Here is a 16,533-nt window from a genome sequence, read left to right on the forward strand (position 1 = left end):
AGCAGCAGCAGCCCTGAGCTTGGCAGCCACAGCCAACAGTTAAGGAGCCCCAGGCCAAGCCGAGCCCAGAGCCCAGCGTGTCACTGTTGGTGCACAGGCTCACCTTGGAGGCCGCCACCAGTTGGGCCGTGCTGGCCGCGATCTCATGGGAGCAGACGATGAGCTCCTCATACTTGCCCGTGTGAAGTACCACCTTGTCAGCCGCCTCCCTGAGGGGCGAGGGCCAGTCAGGGCCAGGGTCTCTGACCCCATGGACAGCTGGAGCCACCCCACACCCCCTCTATTCCCAGCACCCTGCTGAACCAAAAACTGCTCCCATTAGCAGAAAGCAGCACCCTGCCCGCCCCCCTGGGGCAACCTACACCAGCTGTGTGGCTCCCCAGCCCACAGCCTTGGAGGCCGAGATGAGGCCTTCAGTCCAGCGAGAATTCTTGGCGTAAAATTCCTGTTGCGTGGCTGCCCCCTAGTGGCGACGAGAGAACAGGGCAGGATGTGCCAGTCATGGACGCCGAAGGTGGAAAGGGGTCCCCAGGGGCCCTTCTCCCCTCATTCTGGCTGTAAGATGCGTCCTTGAGGCCTTCCTGTGGTAGGGGGTGGGGGTCTCATGCCCAGGTGGGCCTGGGCTGGGGGTCAGGCCCCTCGTGGACTGTGCCCAGCTGCCAGCGGGCCCCTTACCCTGCCGCTCTCCACGATCTCCTTCTGCAGGCTGGTGGATGTCATCACCAGAAGCCGGATGGCCTGCCGAGACCAAGACAGCAGTGACTGGTGGCCCTCCAGGTGCAGAGCCCACCCCAGGGTTGCAGCCCCTCACCTTCATCAGGTCTGTGCAGGAGTTGAGGATCCTGGGGGAGGCAGAGGAGAGAAGGGGAGACTTGGCTGCTGTTCGGCAGGACGGCCCACATGACACCAGGGTGGGCCTTGCCACAGTGGGGCTCAGCAGGTGGGGAGGGCGTGTCTACTCTGACCCAGGCCTTCCTTTCCCGTGAGTGGAACAGTTGGGGACAGAATCTCAGGGGCCATGGGGAGCCCGCCTCAGGCCGGGCCTGGGGGACAAAAGGGGGCTCACCTCTCATTCACCTCCAGCTTCACCCCTGAGCTGGCATGGCGCGCCTGGTTCATCATGTCCTGCACCCAATGACAGAGCCGTGAGCTGGCGGGGAGGAGGGGACTGTGGTCCTGGGAAAGCCAGGGCTGCCTCCAGCCCTCTCGGCTCTCCTGCCTGGAGGCTGAGAGCAGGAGTGGGTGCAGCCTGTACCCAGCCCAGTTGGGGCCAGAAGACCCCAAATCCCCACAGGAACGAGGGGAGTCCTCAGGTCCTGTGCTCACCTCAATCCTCCGCACGGCATCTTCTATGGCTGCGGACGTGGCTGCCATCTCCTTGTCCACCATGGCCCCCAGCTCCTCCTGCCGCACATCTAGGCTCTTAGGTTTCAGTTCCTGCGGAGGATGGGAGTCAGACAGGGCCTGGGATGGAGGTTGGGGGCCAGAGGGATTGAGGAGGGTGCATTCAGTTCCTGCGGAGGATGGGAGTCAGACAGGGCCTGGGATGGAGGTTGGGGGCCAGAGGGATTGAGGAGGGTGCATGGTCCCCACCCTGTGTCCTGAGGCTGCAGGCTCCATGCACAAACACCTGTGCAGCCCAACCCAGAGGTGGGTGCAGAGGTCAGAGGCAGGCCCAAGGCCCCCAAACCCACACTCAGCTGCGCCTCACCTGGCCCAGCTGCAGGATGCCCTGCAGGGGAGTCCGCACCAGGCTGGCCTGGATGTGCCGCAGAGCCTGCCGGTCCTGCAGTTGCCCCATGAGCTCCAGAGCCCGGGCCCCACACTCCCTGCAGGTGTCTATCAGGCCTGGGGTGGGAAAGGGCCGTGAGTAGAGCCCCCCACACAGGCCCCACAAAGACCCCATGGGAGACAAGCCAGTGAGGCAACCAGAACCTGCCATCCCAGGACCCACTTACGGTCAGCAGGGTCAGTGGGGGCCAGGTGGGAGGTGGCACCGCCATTGACGATGGTGTCCGCAGCCAGGTGGGAGAAGCGGGTCAGGGCTGCTACCAGGGCGGAAGCGTCTGTGCAGATGGGTGGGGCCGAGGTTGGGGGAGGACGACACTGAGACACTAGCACTGGGACTATCGTGGCCAGCCAGCTGTCCCAGGAGGAGGAAAGGAGGGCTCGGCAAGACAACATCCAGAAGGTGTGGGAACCACACAGCAGTGTGTGTGGCCCTGGGCCCTTCAGTGCCCTGCCAGCTGCAGACACATGGTCGCCCCAGCCCCAAAGACAAAAGCCTGTTTGCCCACAGGGCAGGGCTGGGTTCCTAGGTGGGAGTAGGCAGGGGGCATCTGCTTGGCTTCCTGGAGAGGTGCCTGCTGTCTGTAAACCTCCCGAAAGGCAAGAGGTGGACATGGGTGCTGGAACTGGGACACAGACCCCACCCTGCCCTGGCTGCACTCACCCACCAAGGAGGTCAGGTACTGGGCGTGGCCCTCCTCCAGGGCGCTCACGGCATCCAAGGCCTCCTGGGCCCTGCTCACCAGGTAGTCTGCACGTACAGGGAGGGGTGAGTCCCCTGCAGCCTGCTGCTCAGGGCTAGGGGACGGGAAGGAGGCAGGGCCCCTCCCATCTACCTGGGGAGCTGGTGCAGCGCAGGTACAGGGGGTCATCCAGCTTGCTCACAGCATCCTGCAGGATGCCCGCAGCCTCGGCAGCAGTGCCCCGCAGCACCGCAAACTGGTCATCCAGTAGCCTCTGCCGCAGCCCCTGCTCCTGAGACTCCTGGCAATGGGGGCGAAGAGGGGAGCTTAGAGACACTCCCAAGACCAGGAATGTGCCCCAGCCCTGGACCGACCCACAGGCAGCCAGTTGGGGCCCAGCTAAGACCCTCACTGGGTGCTGGGGTTGGGGGGGGAGGGTGGCGGAGATTTCTAGAGAGAGGCCTCCCAGGGTGGACAGCTCAAAAATAAAGATAACCCAATTAAATCATGGGCTCAAGGATCTAAAAGACATTTCTCCAAAGATACACAAATGGCCAGCGAGCTCGTGAAAAGATCTGTAGCACTGTAGCACCCTTTGCCATCAGGGAAACACATATCAAAACCACGAGAAACCACTCCACACCCACTAGGATGGCTAGAATCAAAAGACAGTAATAACAGCACTAGCAAGGGTGTGGAGAAACTGGAAGATTCATGCATTGCTGGTAGAAGGTAAAATGGAGCAGCCACTGTGGAAAACAGCCTGGCAGTTCCTCAACAAGTTAACAGAGTCACCATGAGACCCAGCGGGTCCACTGGCTTCCACGCACGTTAGCTATCTACCCAAAAGTGACGGCAAATGTTCACGCAGAAACCTGTGCTCAAACGCCCACAAGAGCCAGAAAGTGGAAGCAACCCAAACGTCCACCAAGTGATGAGCAGATAAACACCATGTGGTCTGTCCACACAGCGGAGTATAGTTCAACCACAAAAGGAGTGAGGGGCTACGATGTGGGGACCCTTGAAAACATGATCTGAGTTGAAGAAGCTGGACACAAAAGGACGCGTGGTGTATGATCCCCTTTACGCGAAATCTCCAGGACAGGCGGGAGAGATCACTAGCTGCCAGCAGTGAACGCAGCGGTGCTGCTGCGCCTGGGGAGGCCATACCTTCTCCGCCAGCCGGCCCTGCAGCTCGCCCTGCTCCCGGGAGCTGCGCTGTTGCTCCTGGCTGAGCGCCGCCTCCGTCTCACGCACCAGGCTCTGGGCCGCCAGCAGATCTGCCTCCCGCTGCCGCACGGCCCCACTCAGCGCATCCTTCTCTGCACTCAGGGTGTCCAGCCGTGAGCTCAGCTCCGACTGGCTCTGTGGATGGACATGGACACGGGGCATGTGAACAGGGCTCCCAGGCCACATCCACCCTGCCCCCATGCTTACAGACTGGGCGTGGGGGTTAGTGACCACCCCCATCAGACTCAGGGCTCCCTGAGGACCAGGTAGGTCCTATCTCCCATGTAGCCCCTGGGTCTGGGTGAGGGCTGCATCCCAGGACCAGTGAGTGGCACCCAGGTATGGTCCGTTCATGGGAAAGGGGACCTGACTTCTGCCCAGGACTGGCCCTAGAACCCCACCCCCCACATCGAAGCCAGAAGTACCTGCTCTGTGTGGCTCAGGGCCTCCTGCACGTGGGCCAGCTCCCTGGCCTTGGCCTCCAGATCCCTCTTGAGCTTCTCCAGCTGGTCACTCTGCTCCTCCAGCTGGGACAGAACAGCATGTCACTGGGGCAGTGGGCTGGGGATGCTGGGGCGGGGCCCTGTGCCACAGGGGACATACCTTCAACTCTGACTCTCGCTTCACCTGCTCCACCTGGAAGGCCAGCTGCTCCTTCACCCGCGCCACCTCCTCCTGGCTCTGCTGCGTCACTGTCAGCTGCTTGGCTGTGTCTGCGTTCTGCACGGGCAGGGGAAGGACTCATGCTCTGCCACTGTCCCCGAGAGGCCCTGCCACTGGCCGCGATGGAGGACAGGCCGAGCCTACCTTCCTGAGCAGCTCCGCATGCACGTGGACGAGCTCATTGTGCTTCTCCTTCAGCTTGTTGTAGCGCACCTCTGTGGCACTGGCCTTCCCTATGGGCAAAAGGAGAGGCAGTGACGCCCAGTGTGGGGTGGCAAGGGCTAGGGATGCACCCCTGGACCCCTGTGGCCGAGGCCCCACACACTCTCAGCCTCCTCTCGCAGGCCCTGGCTCCGCTCGCCCTCCAGCTGGGCCGCCCTCAGCTGGGCCAGCTCGTGGCGGAGCTGCTCATTGTCCACCAGGGCCTTCTGCTTCTGCTTCCGCTGCTCCTCCAGCTCGCCCTCCAGTGCGTTCACCTGGCCTTTCAGCTGAGAGATGTACCGCTGGGCCTGTGGGAGGAAGGGTGATGTGGGGTCCTGCCTGGGCTGGGAGGGGCTCGGCCACCACCCAACCCCACCCCCGGCACCTCCAGCTTGATCTTCTCCAGCTCAGAGCGGAGCGTTTCCACCTCTCTCTTCAAGCTCGCAATCTGGAGGTCCCTGGGGACAGAGGTCCTGGGGTAAGTCAACCAGAAAACTCAACAGACCCGGGCACAGGAACTTGTCTTCTCCTCAGTGGCCATTCAGGATTTGGGCACCTCATGGGTTCACGTTCCCCACCCATGGCCTTTCCAGACCAAAAGTTCCAAGTACAGCTCAGCCAAGGCCAGTTCCAGCCACCCCCAGCCCAGTCGGCTTCTCGGCCCTCACCTGTCATCCTTGACAGAGCCATTGGGAGGTCCAAATGTCTGATCGAAGAGGTCAGCCACCACCTGCCACAGCAAAACACAGTGACCCCTGCCCCACTCACCTGTGCCCTGCAGGCTGGGCAGTGGGCAAGGGGAGGGCTGGCCTCATGCTGCAGCTGGAGGGCTGGGGGAGACAGGTGGCTTACCGCTGGCTCCCCTGCAGGGGGCCCCGTGCTGATCTCAATGAGATTCTCCGGCTCCTCGTCCTCCGGGGCCTCTTCAGGGATCACCACCACCGGCTTGATGTGCTCGGCCAGGGCTGAGGCCCGCAGGAAGTTAGGGGGTCCCTGCAGGCGGCAGGTGGGACCTGTTCAGCTGTCCCCCATCAGGAAGCTCTCCTTCTGCCATCTCCAGAGCCTGTGTAGGGCCCAGAGACCAGCGGTGGCAGTCTAGGGGCGCTCTGGAGGGAGGTACCTCAGGCAGCCGGGGGATTTGGATGAGCCGCTTGAAGTACAGCATGTCGGAGGCTCTGCGGAAGAAGTTCCTGAGGCTGCAGGGGAAAGACAGTGGGAACTTCAGGGCGGGGCCGCAGAGCCTCTCCCCCGCCGGCCTCAATCATGGCCCTACCCCAGGCAGTACCTGTGAAACTGCTCATGGAACCGGTCCCTGTGGCCTTGCAGGGTGTCCGCAGGGAGACCTGGAGAGTAGCACAAGTATAACGGGACTTCTCTGCACACTGCTCAGGGGATCACCTGCCCTGCCTTGTTCCTCTGCATGCTACAAACTGTCCTAGATCAGGGATCACCCGAGACTGGGCCAGGCCTGCTCTCCCATTGGAGGGGGAGACCTGTGAGAGACCCCGTGGGAGGGCTCAGTTCAGACAGAGCTAGAGAAGCAAACAGCGAATGAAAGGACGGTGATGCGGCCGCATCTCACCTGACCCACACCCGGCTTCAGGGGCACTAGAAAGCCGCTTTCACCAAACACATTCGTCCCGGGCTGACACTAATACAGTGGTTCTCAAAATGTGGTCGAGGACCGAGACCCTTTCAAGGGGTTGGTGAGATCAAAACTCTCCTGAACACCCAAGACACCTTTTGCCTTTTTGTGCTCACACCTCCGGTGCGCCTGGTGGGAGATACCCGGGAGCAGGTGGGGCCTCCGTCTTGCCCAAGCCAGGCACTCAGGGTCGTAAAAATGAAAACTACGCCCCTCACTAAATTTTCTGTTCGGTAAAAGAGTGATTTTTTTTCATAAAATGTATGTTATTTCTATTAATGGGTGGTGGGTTTACTACTATTTTTAAATGAATAAATCTCTAATGTTCAATTTTCCTTTTGGACAGTGAATGTCTAAGTCACATAAACACAGCCACCCCGGGCCACTCACAAGAGTGTAGCTTGAACAGGAGCTTGACCGTGTAGTGGTAGAGGTGGCTGCAGTCCTGGATGACCTGGATGAGCGGGGCCAGGCGGCACTGGCCTGAGGACATCTGGGATACAGCGATAGCCGTGTTGAGCTGCCGGAAAACTGTGCAGAAGAGGGGTGGGAGGAAGAGCGTGAGCCCTTGGGAGCCAGGCAAGCCGCCTGAGGTGGTCCAGCCTCAAAGCAGGGCCCTCGGCCAGCTCCCACACGCCAGTGTGCCCCCTGCCTCCAAGACGGGAGCCTCATGTGCTGGTGGCTGCCCCAGGTCCAGACAAGATGCTCCTATGAAGGGGGTCAAGGGCAACAGCAAGGTCAGGGCAAAGGAGCTCCAGCCCAGTTCAGCAGGAGCTTCCAGACAAGGTGCCTGACAAGGGTGATGGACAGCTCCATGCCCACGGGCCTCAAACCTGTGCTGAATGTTAGAGCTGGAAGGAGGCTCCCGATGGAGTACCCCAAATGCCTCACTTTGCAGATGTGGAACAGGCAGGGCTTCTTCCAGGTCACAGGGCAGTGGGGTCAGGACTTGGCTCTGCAAACCTCAAGTGACCCTGAAACCTTGCTTGCCCTTGGGACCCCCTTCCCCTGCTCCTGACAATGGGGCCTTGTATCAGAACTACCAAGCGGAAGGGACAAAGGACAAACACGAGGCTGCCTCCTCCTTGGCTGGCAGCTTCTCTGGGGCAGAGAGAAGAATGACAAAGAGCAGACAGCCGGCCAGCACGGGAGAGCGGCCAGGCGGCCCCCGCTGCACAGACCTGTGCCCGGCCCCTCAGGTCCTGCTCTTGCCTTGCCTGTGGTGGGACCACTTGCAAACCTCTGCAGTGACAGGAGAGAGCCTGGGTGGGGAGGGGCAAGAAGGAAGACGCAAAGTGCTGCCCCTTGCCTTTTAAAAAAATTAATTTTTAATTACATGTCATGCTAAGTGTGTTTTCCTTGTAAAACATTACAGTACACATCAAGTACTGCTTTGGATCTTAAGCGCATATGTACATGCTGTTCTGCAATCTGCTTATTTCACACGGCACAATGTTTTCTACACCTTCCCGGTCATCACAGATTCGGACACATCTCTCTCTTCACCACCGCCCTCCGTTCTCTGCTGTGCACAGACAGCGAGATGCAGCCAGGCCTCCACTGAGGCGTGTTTAGGATGTTTCTGTTTCTTCGCTGTTACAGACCCTAAGGCAGGGAAGCCCCTGCACCTGTCACCTCTGCAGATCTGGGAGTTTCTCCAGATGTTGGTACACCTTCCTTTGTGCTTCATCAAGACACCAGAGTCACCAGGTGGGAAGCGTGCCTATGAGTGTTCTCCACTCCCCTTGTGGGGGCCACCGCCTGCCCACACTGACCTTCTCCCGTGCCGAGGGCACCTGGCTCCTGCCTGGTGGCCTCCGTGCTGAAAGGCTCAGGCTCAGCACATCTCTACCAGGACACAGCCTGGTAGCTCTGTCCTGAAGCACAGCTGGGGCCACACCTTTGGACACCTGCCCCCTGCTCTTCATGTTGGATCCTGAGCAGGCTTTTCCCAGGCACAAGGGTCCAACTCTGAGCCTACCTCTCACCCACTGGAACTGAATGCCCATCAGGCTCGCCCAGCTGCAGAGGCCAGACCTGGGGATTCAGGGCGGGGGCTGCCCAAACTGCCTCTAATTCCCAGTTTCCCTCAAGGAGGCGTTTGCTTCTTGCCCTCTGACGGAGAGCACTGAGTCACCCAGGAGCTGTTTTGAAGCTGCCACCCAGAACAATCACTTCTCCAGCCTGGAAGCTGAGCTCTCTGAGATTTCCTGTCCAGCAGCTGCCGGGTTCCTCTGCTAGGAAGTCTGACATGACTGAGAGGCTTTCTAGAGCAGAAAATGGGCAGGATGACCGAAACCACCTCTCTTCCAAGTGGGCTCTGCAGGTGGCCCAAGGCTGGGGCAGGAACCTGGCAAGGTGGCTCCTGTGCACACCACCTCACCCTCCCCGTCTTAGGGCTGATGGACTGACGTTCACTGGGTGAAAGGGAGGTGCCAGGAGGCCATCCCTTTGGAGGTCACCACCTTTGGAGGTGCCAGGAGGTCCCATTACCTGTCCCTGGAGGTGCATGGACCCCGGGAGGAGCAGGGGCATTTCTTTTGTTTTCTTTTGAGACTGAGTCTCGCACTGTTGCCCAGCCTGGAGCATAGTGGCATAATCTTGGCTCACTGCAACCTCTGCTTCCCAGGTTCAAGCGATTCTCCTACCTCAGCCTCCAGAGTAGCTGGGACTACAGGTGTCGTGCCACCACACCAGGCTAATTTTGGTATTTTTTTTTTAGTAGAGATAAGGTTTTACCATGTTGGCAAGGCTGGTCTTGAACCCCTGACCTCAAGCGATCTGCCTGCCTCGGCCTCCCAAAGTGCTGGGATTACAGATGTGAGCCACCGCACCTGGCCAGAGGCATTTCATAGTAAGTTGGTTCGATCACTAATGTCCTCTTTCTTCTCGTCCCATCTCTGGGGACTTAGCAATATACTCAGACCCCCATATCCCCACTCTGGATGGCTCACCTGATTCAGAAAGCTTCAGCTCACAATCCATGTAATCAAACATCTCCACAGTGAGCTGGAAGCTACGGAAGAGAAGTGGGGGAGGGATGAAAAGGGTGGGTGGGCCCGCCAACTTGTCCTGAGACCAGCCAGTGGAGAGTGCGGATAGGGGCACTGCAGACACCGTGGCTCTGGTGTCGGCGCGCCTCTGCCAGGACAAGTCCTTCAAGTACACCCCACCCCTTTAACTTCAACCTCTGTTCCCTGGGAGCATGGGCATCAACCAATAAGGCCACCGCCTCATTCTTCAAGCCCACGGTCCCCTGCAGACGCCTGGGTGTGAAACCCGGTAGGAAGAAGTGGAGAAGCCAAGGGGAAGTGCCGGGTAGCCATGCGGAGTGACTCACATGTTGTTGACGTCGGTCCCAGCTGCCTTCTCCAACACCTCATCTGTCACCTCCAGGCCCGCAGGAAACTGGGGGTGCTGTAGAGAGAACCCCCACCCAGCTGCCACTGAACCAGGGGCCCCATGCTGGGTCCCTAGGCCCTGCTCCTGGCAGCCCCAGGCTGTGGTCCACATAGGTGGCAGAGGGCAGTGGAGGGGGCTGGGAGGAGGGGAGCACCCAGCCAGGACAGCAGAGACTGAGGAAGCCCAGGACTGGGGAGGCCCGTGCCCATGTCCACGGAAATGCCTGAAGTGTTCTGGGAGCTTCAGGACGCCCTGGCCTCCCTGTCTCCGCTTTAGTCACAGTCAAAACAAGAAGGTTAGTGGAAAGACTCACGGATAGGACAGATCCCACCCTTGATGTCCCAACATGTGCCATGATGTCACAGTGGGAGAAGCCCACGGATCCCTCAGCCCCATGACTCCCCCAGGGAAAGCACCTTGAGGTGAAAGGAGATCTTGGTCAGCAGCAGCTTGGTGTAGACATTCACCAGCTGTCCGTACCGGTCATGCAGATGTCCCTGTGGGAAGACAGCCAGGGTAAGGGACCACTGCTCCGGAACACGGCCAAGAGTCCTAAAGGACCTGGGCATGAGAGTGACCCGCCACTGGGCACTTCTTCATTCAACAAACGTTTCCTCCCGGCCTCCACCAACCTCCCTCTCTGTCTCTAGCTTTCTCCCTTAAGCTTCCTCCTTGTCATTCTTGCCAAAGAAACTCTTGTGAGAAGAGAGCTCTTTGTCCAGGGCAGCAGGCCAATTCTGAGCGGGGACGCTTTATTAAAGTGCTGGTGCTGGCAGAGGCACATCCCGACGGGTGCCTGGACACATCCTCCCTGCTCCCTCCTCCAGCCCCATGGCCCCTGAGACCAGGCCAGCTGGGCCTGCATCTGCAGATGGCACCATGGGCAATGTTTTCCTCATTTCAAGGGACGTGAGTCAGTGCAGTGGTTCTGGGTTGGGTTGACACCTCAGTCAGGCCTCCCTGTGGGTTCCCGTTCCAGGGCCTGGCCTGCTCCTGTGACCCTGCTGCCCAGGGCAGACGAGCGCCCTGCAGTGCTCCAGAGAGAACCAGGCCGAGGCCCTCTGCCCACCGGGACACCTCTAACTCCTGAGGTCTTGCAGCTCATCCAGAACACAGGTCCTCCAGGGCTCTCAGGCCTTACTGCATCTAAGAGTCATCTGGCAAGTGTGCTCAAAACGCAGACCTCCAGTCCTGATTTTTTTTTTGTTGTTTAAATAACTACTTTTTTTTCCTTTTTTTTTTTTTGAGACAGCATCTCACGCTATTGCCAGTCTGGAGTGTGCAGTGGCTCAATCCCAGCTCACTGCAACTTCTGTTTTCCAGTTTCAAGCAATTCTCCTGCCTCAGCCTCCCAAGTAGCTGGGACCACAGGCAAGCACCACCACGCCTGGCTAATTTTTTGTACTTTTTAGTAGAGACGGGGTTTCACCATGTTGGCCAGGATGGTCTCGATCTCTTGACCTCGTGATCCGCCCACCTCGGCCTCCCAAAGTGCTGGGATTATAGGCGTGAGCCACCATGCCCAGCTGGTCCTGTTTCTTTAGCAGCAGGTCTGGGGGAGCCCAGGAGCCTGTGCCCCACTACGGGCTCTCTAACCACCACTGAGGTGCCCGGGCTGTGGTGTTGCCATACTGCCCAACTTGTGAGGACTAAAGGGCCCAGTGGCTTCAGAGCTGGAGGGCCCACGGGTTATGTGTGTGGAGCGCCTTAGGCCAGGCCTTCAAAGGCAGGCAGCATCTCCCCGAGCAGGCCCCACTGCTGCCCCTCCCACTGTCGCCCCTGGGAAAACCCAGGCACCGGAACTGCCCTTTGCTTAGCCCTGAATGCTCAGGAAACCCCCGAACGCCAGGCAGGGCCTGGACTGGGCTGGACCTACCCACAGGTCACCAATCTCCCGGATGTTGCTGCGGTACCGCTGGCAGTCATGCAGCACCTGCAGCACAGGGAACGGGGGAGAGGGTGAGGGTCCAGAGCCCCAGGGTAGGGCCCTGAGACACATACTCCCCACCGAGCGGGAGGAACAGCCCACAGCTAGGGGACAGGAACAGGGATGGAGCCCACATGTCAGCGGGACAGTGCCCCACCTCGGGGAGTAGAGGGGACAGCTGCCACTCACATTGGGATGCCCATCTCGAAGGACCTTGTGGAGGACATGGCAGAACTTCCAACTGAGGATGGAGCTGCTGGGCAGCGGCAGCCCGATAGCGTAAGACCAGAAAGTGAAGGCACCCTTCTCGTGGTGTGTGCCCAGGATGATGCCTGCAATGTCAAGGCCAAGTGCGGAAGCAGAGACTAGAGTGTGGGGAGTTCAGGGGCGCGGCAAACACAGCTGGGAGAGGCCAGAGCCGCCCAGAGAGGGCCAGCCCCCGATCACGTGCCCATCAGCCCAGAGCGCCAGTGTCCAGCCAAGGGGACCTTAACTAGGCCCAATGGGGGCATTTTCTGTGATGACACAAGCCACACAGGACCCTACTTCCCGGGTTCAGCGAGGGACCTTGTGACCACAGGCCACCTGCAGCGCCACGCTACTCCCACATCCACACCCGACTCCTGGGCCCAGGAGCTGGCCAAGGATACGCCGGGCATGCTTCTCCTTCACAGGGGCCTCCTGGGTGTTGATGGCTTTGCTGATGCTGATGGCCTGTGAGGGACAAAGGAGCAGTGTTCAGAGCCCCCAGGCAGCCACCCCAGGAGACACCACCCCAAGGGAGAAAAGTGTAGCACCAAACAGGATTCTGCCTGGGTTCCAGGCCAGCAGAGCGATGGGGGAGGCAGGAGCCCCTCGGCCTAAGCCTCTGAAGGCTTTGGTGTGCCCGACTGGTATTGTGGGACTACAGTGAACACCAAGAGCTCCAGGGGTCAGGGGACAAGGACCGAAGCTGGGCTGTGGCTCCAGGAGGCCACCCTGCCCAAAACATGCATGACTTGGCTCTCCTGGCAGATGCGGTGCCCTGAGCCCCAGGTCATGACCCAATGTGGTGTCTTCCGGCCCACTTTCCCCTCGGGGAAAAGCGCCTGAGACTGGAGCCCCAGGCTGGGGCCCACCTGGCCTTTGCGGCACCCCACAAACAGTCCACGTCACATCATCCCCCTCTCTCGGGAGGCATTCCCATGAAACCTAGGCGGAGCTCAGGGCCTGTGGCCCACTGCCCCATATGCTGCCTCTCTCTTGGGTGGGGACCTGCCCTGTCAAACTGTGTCAAGCTCCTGCTGCCACCTGCAGCCCAGCCAGGGGCAGAGGAAGGCAGGAGTGGGGTCTGCAGCTGTCACGTGGAGCTGCCCAAGTGAGACCCTCTCATTCAACCAAGGCCAGAACCTCAGCATCCCTCCCCCACCCCCAGCTACTGCCTCCTTTTCGAGAAGGCTTCCTGGACATGACTGTGCTCTGGAGGAAGGCTCATGGTGGTACCATCGCTACCACCCGGCCCTGGCTCCGTGGGGTTCCTCAAGTGGGAACAGGTCTGCTAAGCCTCTTCCCCCACCACCAATGTTTGTGGACCGAGAAGAGCTACCCAGGCCATGGGCAGGAGGGACAGGACCTCGACAGATGCAGACACCAAGATGGGACATGCAGCTCCAGGCCAGCCATTCTCCCCAGCCCCCAGCCTCAGCAAGAGCAGCCGGGCCCAAGCCACAGGCTGGTCTGAGGCAGGCAGGCCTTGCAGGGCAGGGAGCTGGCTCCCAGGGCAGTGCAGCGCTCCTGTGTCTTTTCCCTGGACGCCACTGTGTTCTCGCACCCAGCACCTGAGCAGTGGACATCCAGTTAGGGTCTACTATGGAATTTCCTCTGTGAGAAAAGCCAGCCCAGGGAGCTGAGGGGCCCTTCCTGGTGGGACCCTCAGATGGGGCCTAGGGGGCTGGGCCAGGCAGCCTCTGGGCCGCCCCCGGCCCCTAGTGCGGTGCTGGCCCCCCTTCATACACAGGGCCCATTGTACTGGACCCTCCCAGGCAGGCGTCCTGAGCCCTGCTCCCTGTAGTCGGGGAGGAGCTGCAGTCCCACCTCAAGGAACCAGGACTTGAGGAAAAGCACACAGGCTCTGGGGGGCCTGACCTGAGGGCCGCCCAGCCACTCACTCCCAGCCCTCAGCTCCTTCCTTGAACAAACGCATCCACCGACTGTGAGAAGCCGTGGCTGTGTCACGCCCCCACCGAGGCGGAACACTTCCCATGACAGAAGCAATGACGGTAAAGATCCTGAGTGCCCAGTCCCTGCCAGGCATGGGGCACTCGCCTCCTAGCAATAGCCCAGGGAAGTGGTAATGATCTCATTTTCCTGGTGAGGAAACTGAGGCACAGAACGCTTATATACTTGTCTGTACAGCTAATTAGGACAAAGGCAGGGTTCAAAGTCAGGTCTGTGTGACTCCACGACCTGTGTCCCTAGTGACTGAACAGCCCCCAGGCAGCTCCTTCCGTGGGGAGGGGCTCCTGGGGCAGGAGGCAGGGGCTGTGACTTTGCTCAGCTCATCCCCAAGCAGCCAGGCAAGCAGCTGTCTGTCACAAGCCAGGCGTGTCTGTCTCCAGGCTGTGTAACCCCATCCCCAGCTGCTGACACCTGAGCTGCCACCTGGTTCGGAAGGTTCCTGGCAGGAAGGGTGGAGCCGAAGTGACTCACGCAGACCTGGCGGGAGAGGCTGTGGACGCAGAGATGTGGGGTTTCTTCTGATATGAGGAAACCCCAGGACGGGGCTGAGATATGGACCCTGGAAGCAGAGAACACATTCTGAGGGAATGGGCCACCCTCTCCTCTTTGCAAGGAAAGACATAGTGAGGCCAAGGTGCAGCCACTCCGTAGCCCTAGGCTCCAGATGCCCACGCAGCAGAGCTCCAGCTCCCCGCACCTGGCACCCTTATACCCTCCTGCGGCCACCCTGCTGAAATCTGCACCTCCTGGACTGACGGTCTCTGAGGACCAGGCGCCCTCAGACAGGGGCGTGTTTCCTTATTTATCACCCTCTCCCCTCACCCAGCAGTCAGCAACATGAGGGGAAGATCAGCCTATGGGCGCTGCTGAACCCCAGCTCCTCAACAGTGCCTGGCACACAAATGGCTTTCATGGCAGGAGAGAGACTCGGGAATGCAGTGTGACGGGGCATGTCTTGGGCACACGGCATGGGGCATGGTCTGCTGTGCGCCTGGGCCTCAGTGCTGCCTGCTCCCTGCACTGGCGGCAGGGGACAGGATCCGTGGCAGCAGGGCCCGCCTGGGCAGGGTGCCGGCTGGCTCTGGAAACACAGCCCCGTTGTGTCTAAGGCGGGCAGATGTGTGCACCGGGCTTGGGGCGCCACACAAGGAGGCACAGTGCTTGCACAGTGGGAGTCTGTGGCTGCTCTGTGGGCCTCGGCTCTGACCAGGCGGTAGCAGCTAAGCCCTGGCCCAGGAGAAGCCTGGACAGGTCCCAGTGATGTCCCACCTACTGCCCTGCCTGCCTGCTGCTGGCCCTCCCTTGACAAAGTGGCTCTAGGGGTCTGAGGGGGCCGCAGTGGTGTGGGTGCTTGGGCTCACTCCGGTGAAATCCACACCGGGCATCCCTGACACAGCTCTGCTCTGAGGCTTACAGTCCCGAGGCAGGTCCAACTGCCAGCAATACTTGGTTCTGGGTCCCAAGGTTCTCAGCATGCCATCGTCATACCTGCCAAGTTGGATGAACGTGGTTCTCCCCCTTTTGAAGGTGGGGAAACTGCAGAGTACCATGGGAGGGAGAGGGCTGCCCAGGCCCATCCCTGGGTTCTCTCCAGCCTGCATTTGTGCCCCGTGCGCCAGAACAATCCCAGCAGCTCTGACACAGGCCAGAGGCAAGAGGTCAGCTGCCACAGAGATACCCCTTCAGGGGAGCACAGCCTTTGAGGAGTGGAAGGGATTGATCATGGACCTCAGGTCAGGGTGGAAAAGCCCAGTGCTAGAGAAAGGAAGATCATAAGGACACATGGGACTGACCCGGGGTCGGTCCGCTACTTAGCACCCACAGCTCCCATCCAGCTCCCAAGAAGAAGGGGCCTCACGCAGAGCCTGGCAGAGCAGTTTCTGCATAGCTGTGAGTGGCTGTGGGGCCAGGGCTATGCAGGGGATGCCAGAGATAATGTGTAGCACAAGAGCATGAGGAGGGGGATGCAGTTCTTCCCACTGCTGGGCACAACAGGGAGGGGTATTTGACTGGAGAAGTCTCTGGAGTAAGCAGGACAGAGGCGATAATGGAGGGGGACAGGGGACCGGGCGCAGTGACGCACACCTGTAATCCCAGCATTTTGGGAGGCTGAGGTGGGAGGATCACCTGAGCCCAGGAGTTCAAGGCCAGTCTCGCAAGACCCCATCTCTACCAAAAATAATCTAAAACTCAGCCAGGTGTAGTGGTGCACGGCTGTAGTCCTCTGACACTTGGAAGGCTGAGAATTGCTTGGGTCTAGGAGTTCCAGGCTGCAGTGAGCCATGATAGCACCACTGCACTCCAGCCTGGGTGACAGAGACCCTGTCTCTAAAAAGTAAAATAAAAATAATAGGCCAGGTGTGGTGATTCTTGCCTATAATCCCAGCACTCTGGGAGACCAAGGCGGGTGAGTCACTTGAGGCCCGGAGTTCGAGACCGGGCTGGCCAACATGGTGAAACACTGTCTCTACTAAAAATACAAAAATTAGCCAGGCGTGGTGGCACGGGCCTGTAATCCCAGCTACTCAGGAAGCTGAGGCAAAGAATGGCTTGGACCCGGGATGCAGAGGCTGCAGTAAGCCGAGATCGTGCCATTGCACTCCAGCCTGGGCGACAGAGCGAAACTCCATCTCAAACAAAACAAAACAATAATAGAGAGTTCCACGGCGGCCATGAGACACCCTGGGGAAGGGAGCTGGAGGGTCCACGGAGGCAGCAGAGCGGGCAGAGTGAGGTCAGCTCCTCCCTACCTCCACAGACCCAGCAGCTTTTCCAGT

The 16,533-nt window shown here is 59.8% G+C and overlaps 1 protein-coding gene across 6 annotated transcripts in view; it reads right to left on the reverse strand.

The window, feature by feature from the left end:
• Nucleotides 1–16,533, reverse strand: part of HIP1R (huntingtin interacting protein 1 related) — a 28,028-nt gene that overhangs the window by 2,035 nt on the left and 9,460 nt on the right. For 5 of the 6 annotated variants that reach the window (XM_012447152.2, XM_021669932.2, XM_021669933.2 and 2 more), the window contains 27 exons: nt 12,190–12,253; nt 11,729–11,871; nt 11,489–11,545; nt 10,029–10,109; nt 9,551–9,627; nt 9,165–9,226; nt 6,601–6,741; nt 5,851–5,908; nt 5,686–5,761; nt 5,418–5,558; nt 5,234–5,295; nt 4,951–5,023; nt 4,690–4,873; nt 4,509–4,597; nt 4,305–4,421; nt 4,127–4,228; nt 3,642–3,836; nt 2,625–2,772; nt 2,453–2,539; nt 1,959–2,066; nt 1,712–1,848; nt 1,327–1,437; nt 1,067–1,125; nt 812–842; nt 676–738; nt 363–463; nt 104–209 (listed from right to left, as the gene is read on the reverse strand). In XM_012447152.2, the coding sequence (XP_012302575.2) occupies nt 104–209; nt 363–463; nt 676–738; nt 812–842; nt 1,067–1,125; nt 1,327–1,437; nt 1,712–1,848; nt 1,959–2,066; nt 2,453–2,539; nt 2,625–2,772; nt 3,642–3,836; nt 4,127–4,228; nt 4,305–4,421; nt 4,509–4,597; nt 4,690–4,873; nt 4,951–5,023; nt 5,234–5,295; nt 5,418–5,558; nt 5,686–5,761; nt 5,851–5,908; nt 6,601–6,741; nt 9,165–9,226; nt 9,551–9,627; nt 10,029–10,109; nt 11,489–11,545; nt 11,729–11,871; nt 12,190–12,253 (2,673 nt within the window). Of the gene's footprint in view, nt 1–103; nt 210–362; nt 464–675; nt 739–811; nt 843–1,066; nt 1,151–1,326; nt 1,438–1,711; nt 1,849–1,958; nt 2,067–2,452; nt 2,540–2,624; nt 2,773–3,641; nt 3,837–4,126; nt 4,229–4,304; nt 4,422–4,508; nt 4,598–4,689; nt 4,874–4,950; nt 5,024–5,233; nt 5,296–5,417; nt 5,559–5,685; nt 5,762–5,850; nt 5,909–6,600; nt 6,742–9,164; nt 9,227–9,550; nt 9,628–10,028; nt 10,110–11,488; nt 11,546–11,728; nt 11,872–12,189; nt 12,254–16,533 lie in introns of those variants that run through there. The other variant, XM_021669934.2, reaches the window with a different exon arrangement.

Source organism: Aotus nancymaae, unplaced genomic scaffold (assembly GCF_030222135.1).
Source record: "Aotus nancymaae isolate 86718 unplaced genomic scaffold, 86718_ANA_hifiasm-v0.15.2.pri h1tg000021l, whole genome shotgun sequence".
NCBI classification, from domain to species: Eukaryota; Metazoa; Chordata; class Mammalia; order Primates; family Aotidae; genus Aotus; species Aotus nancymaae.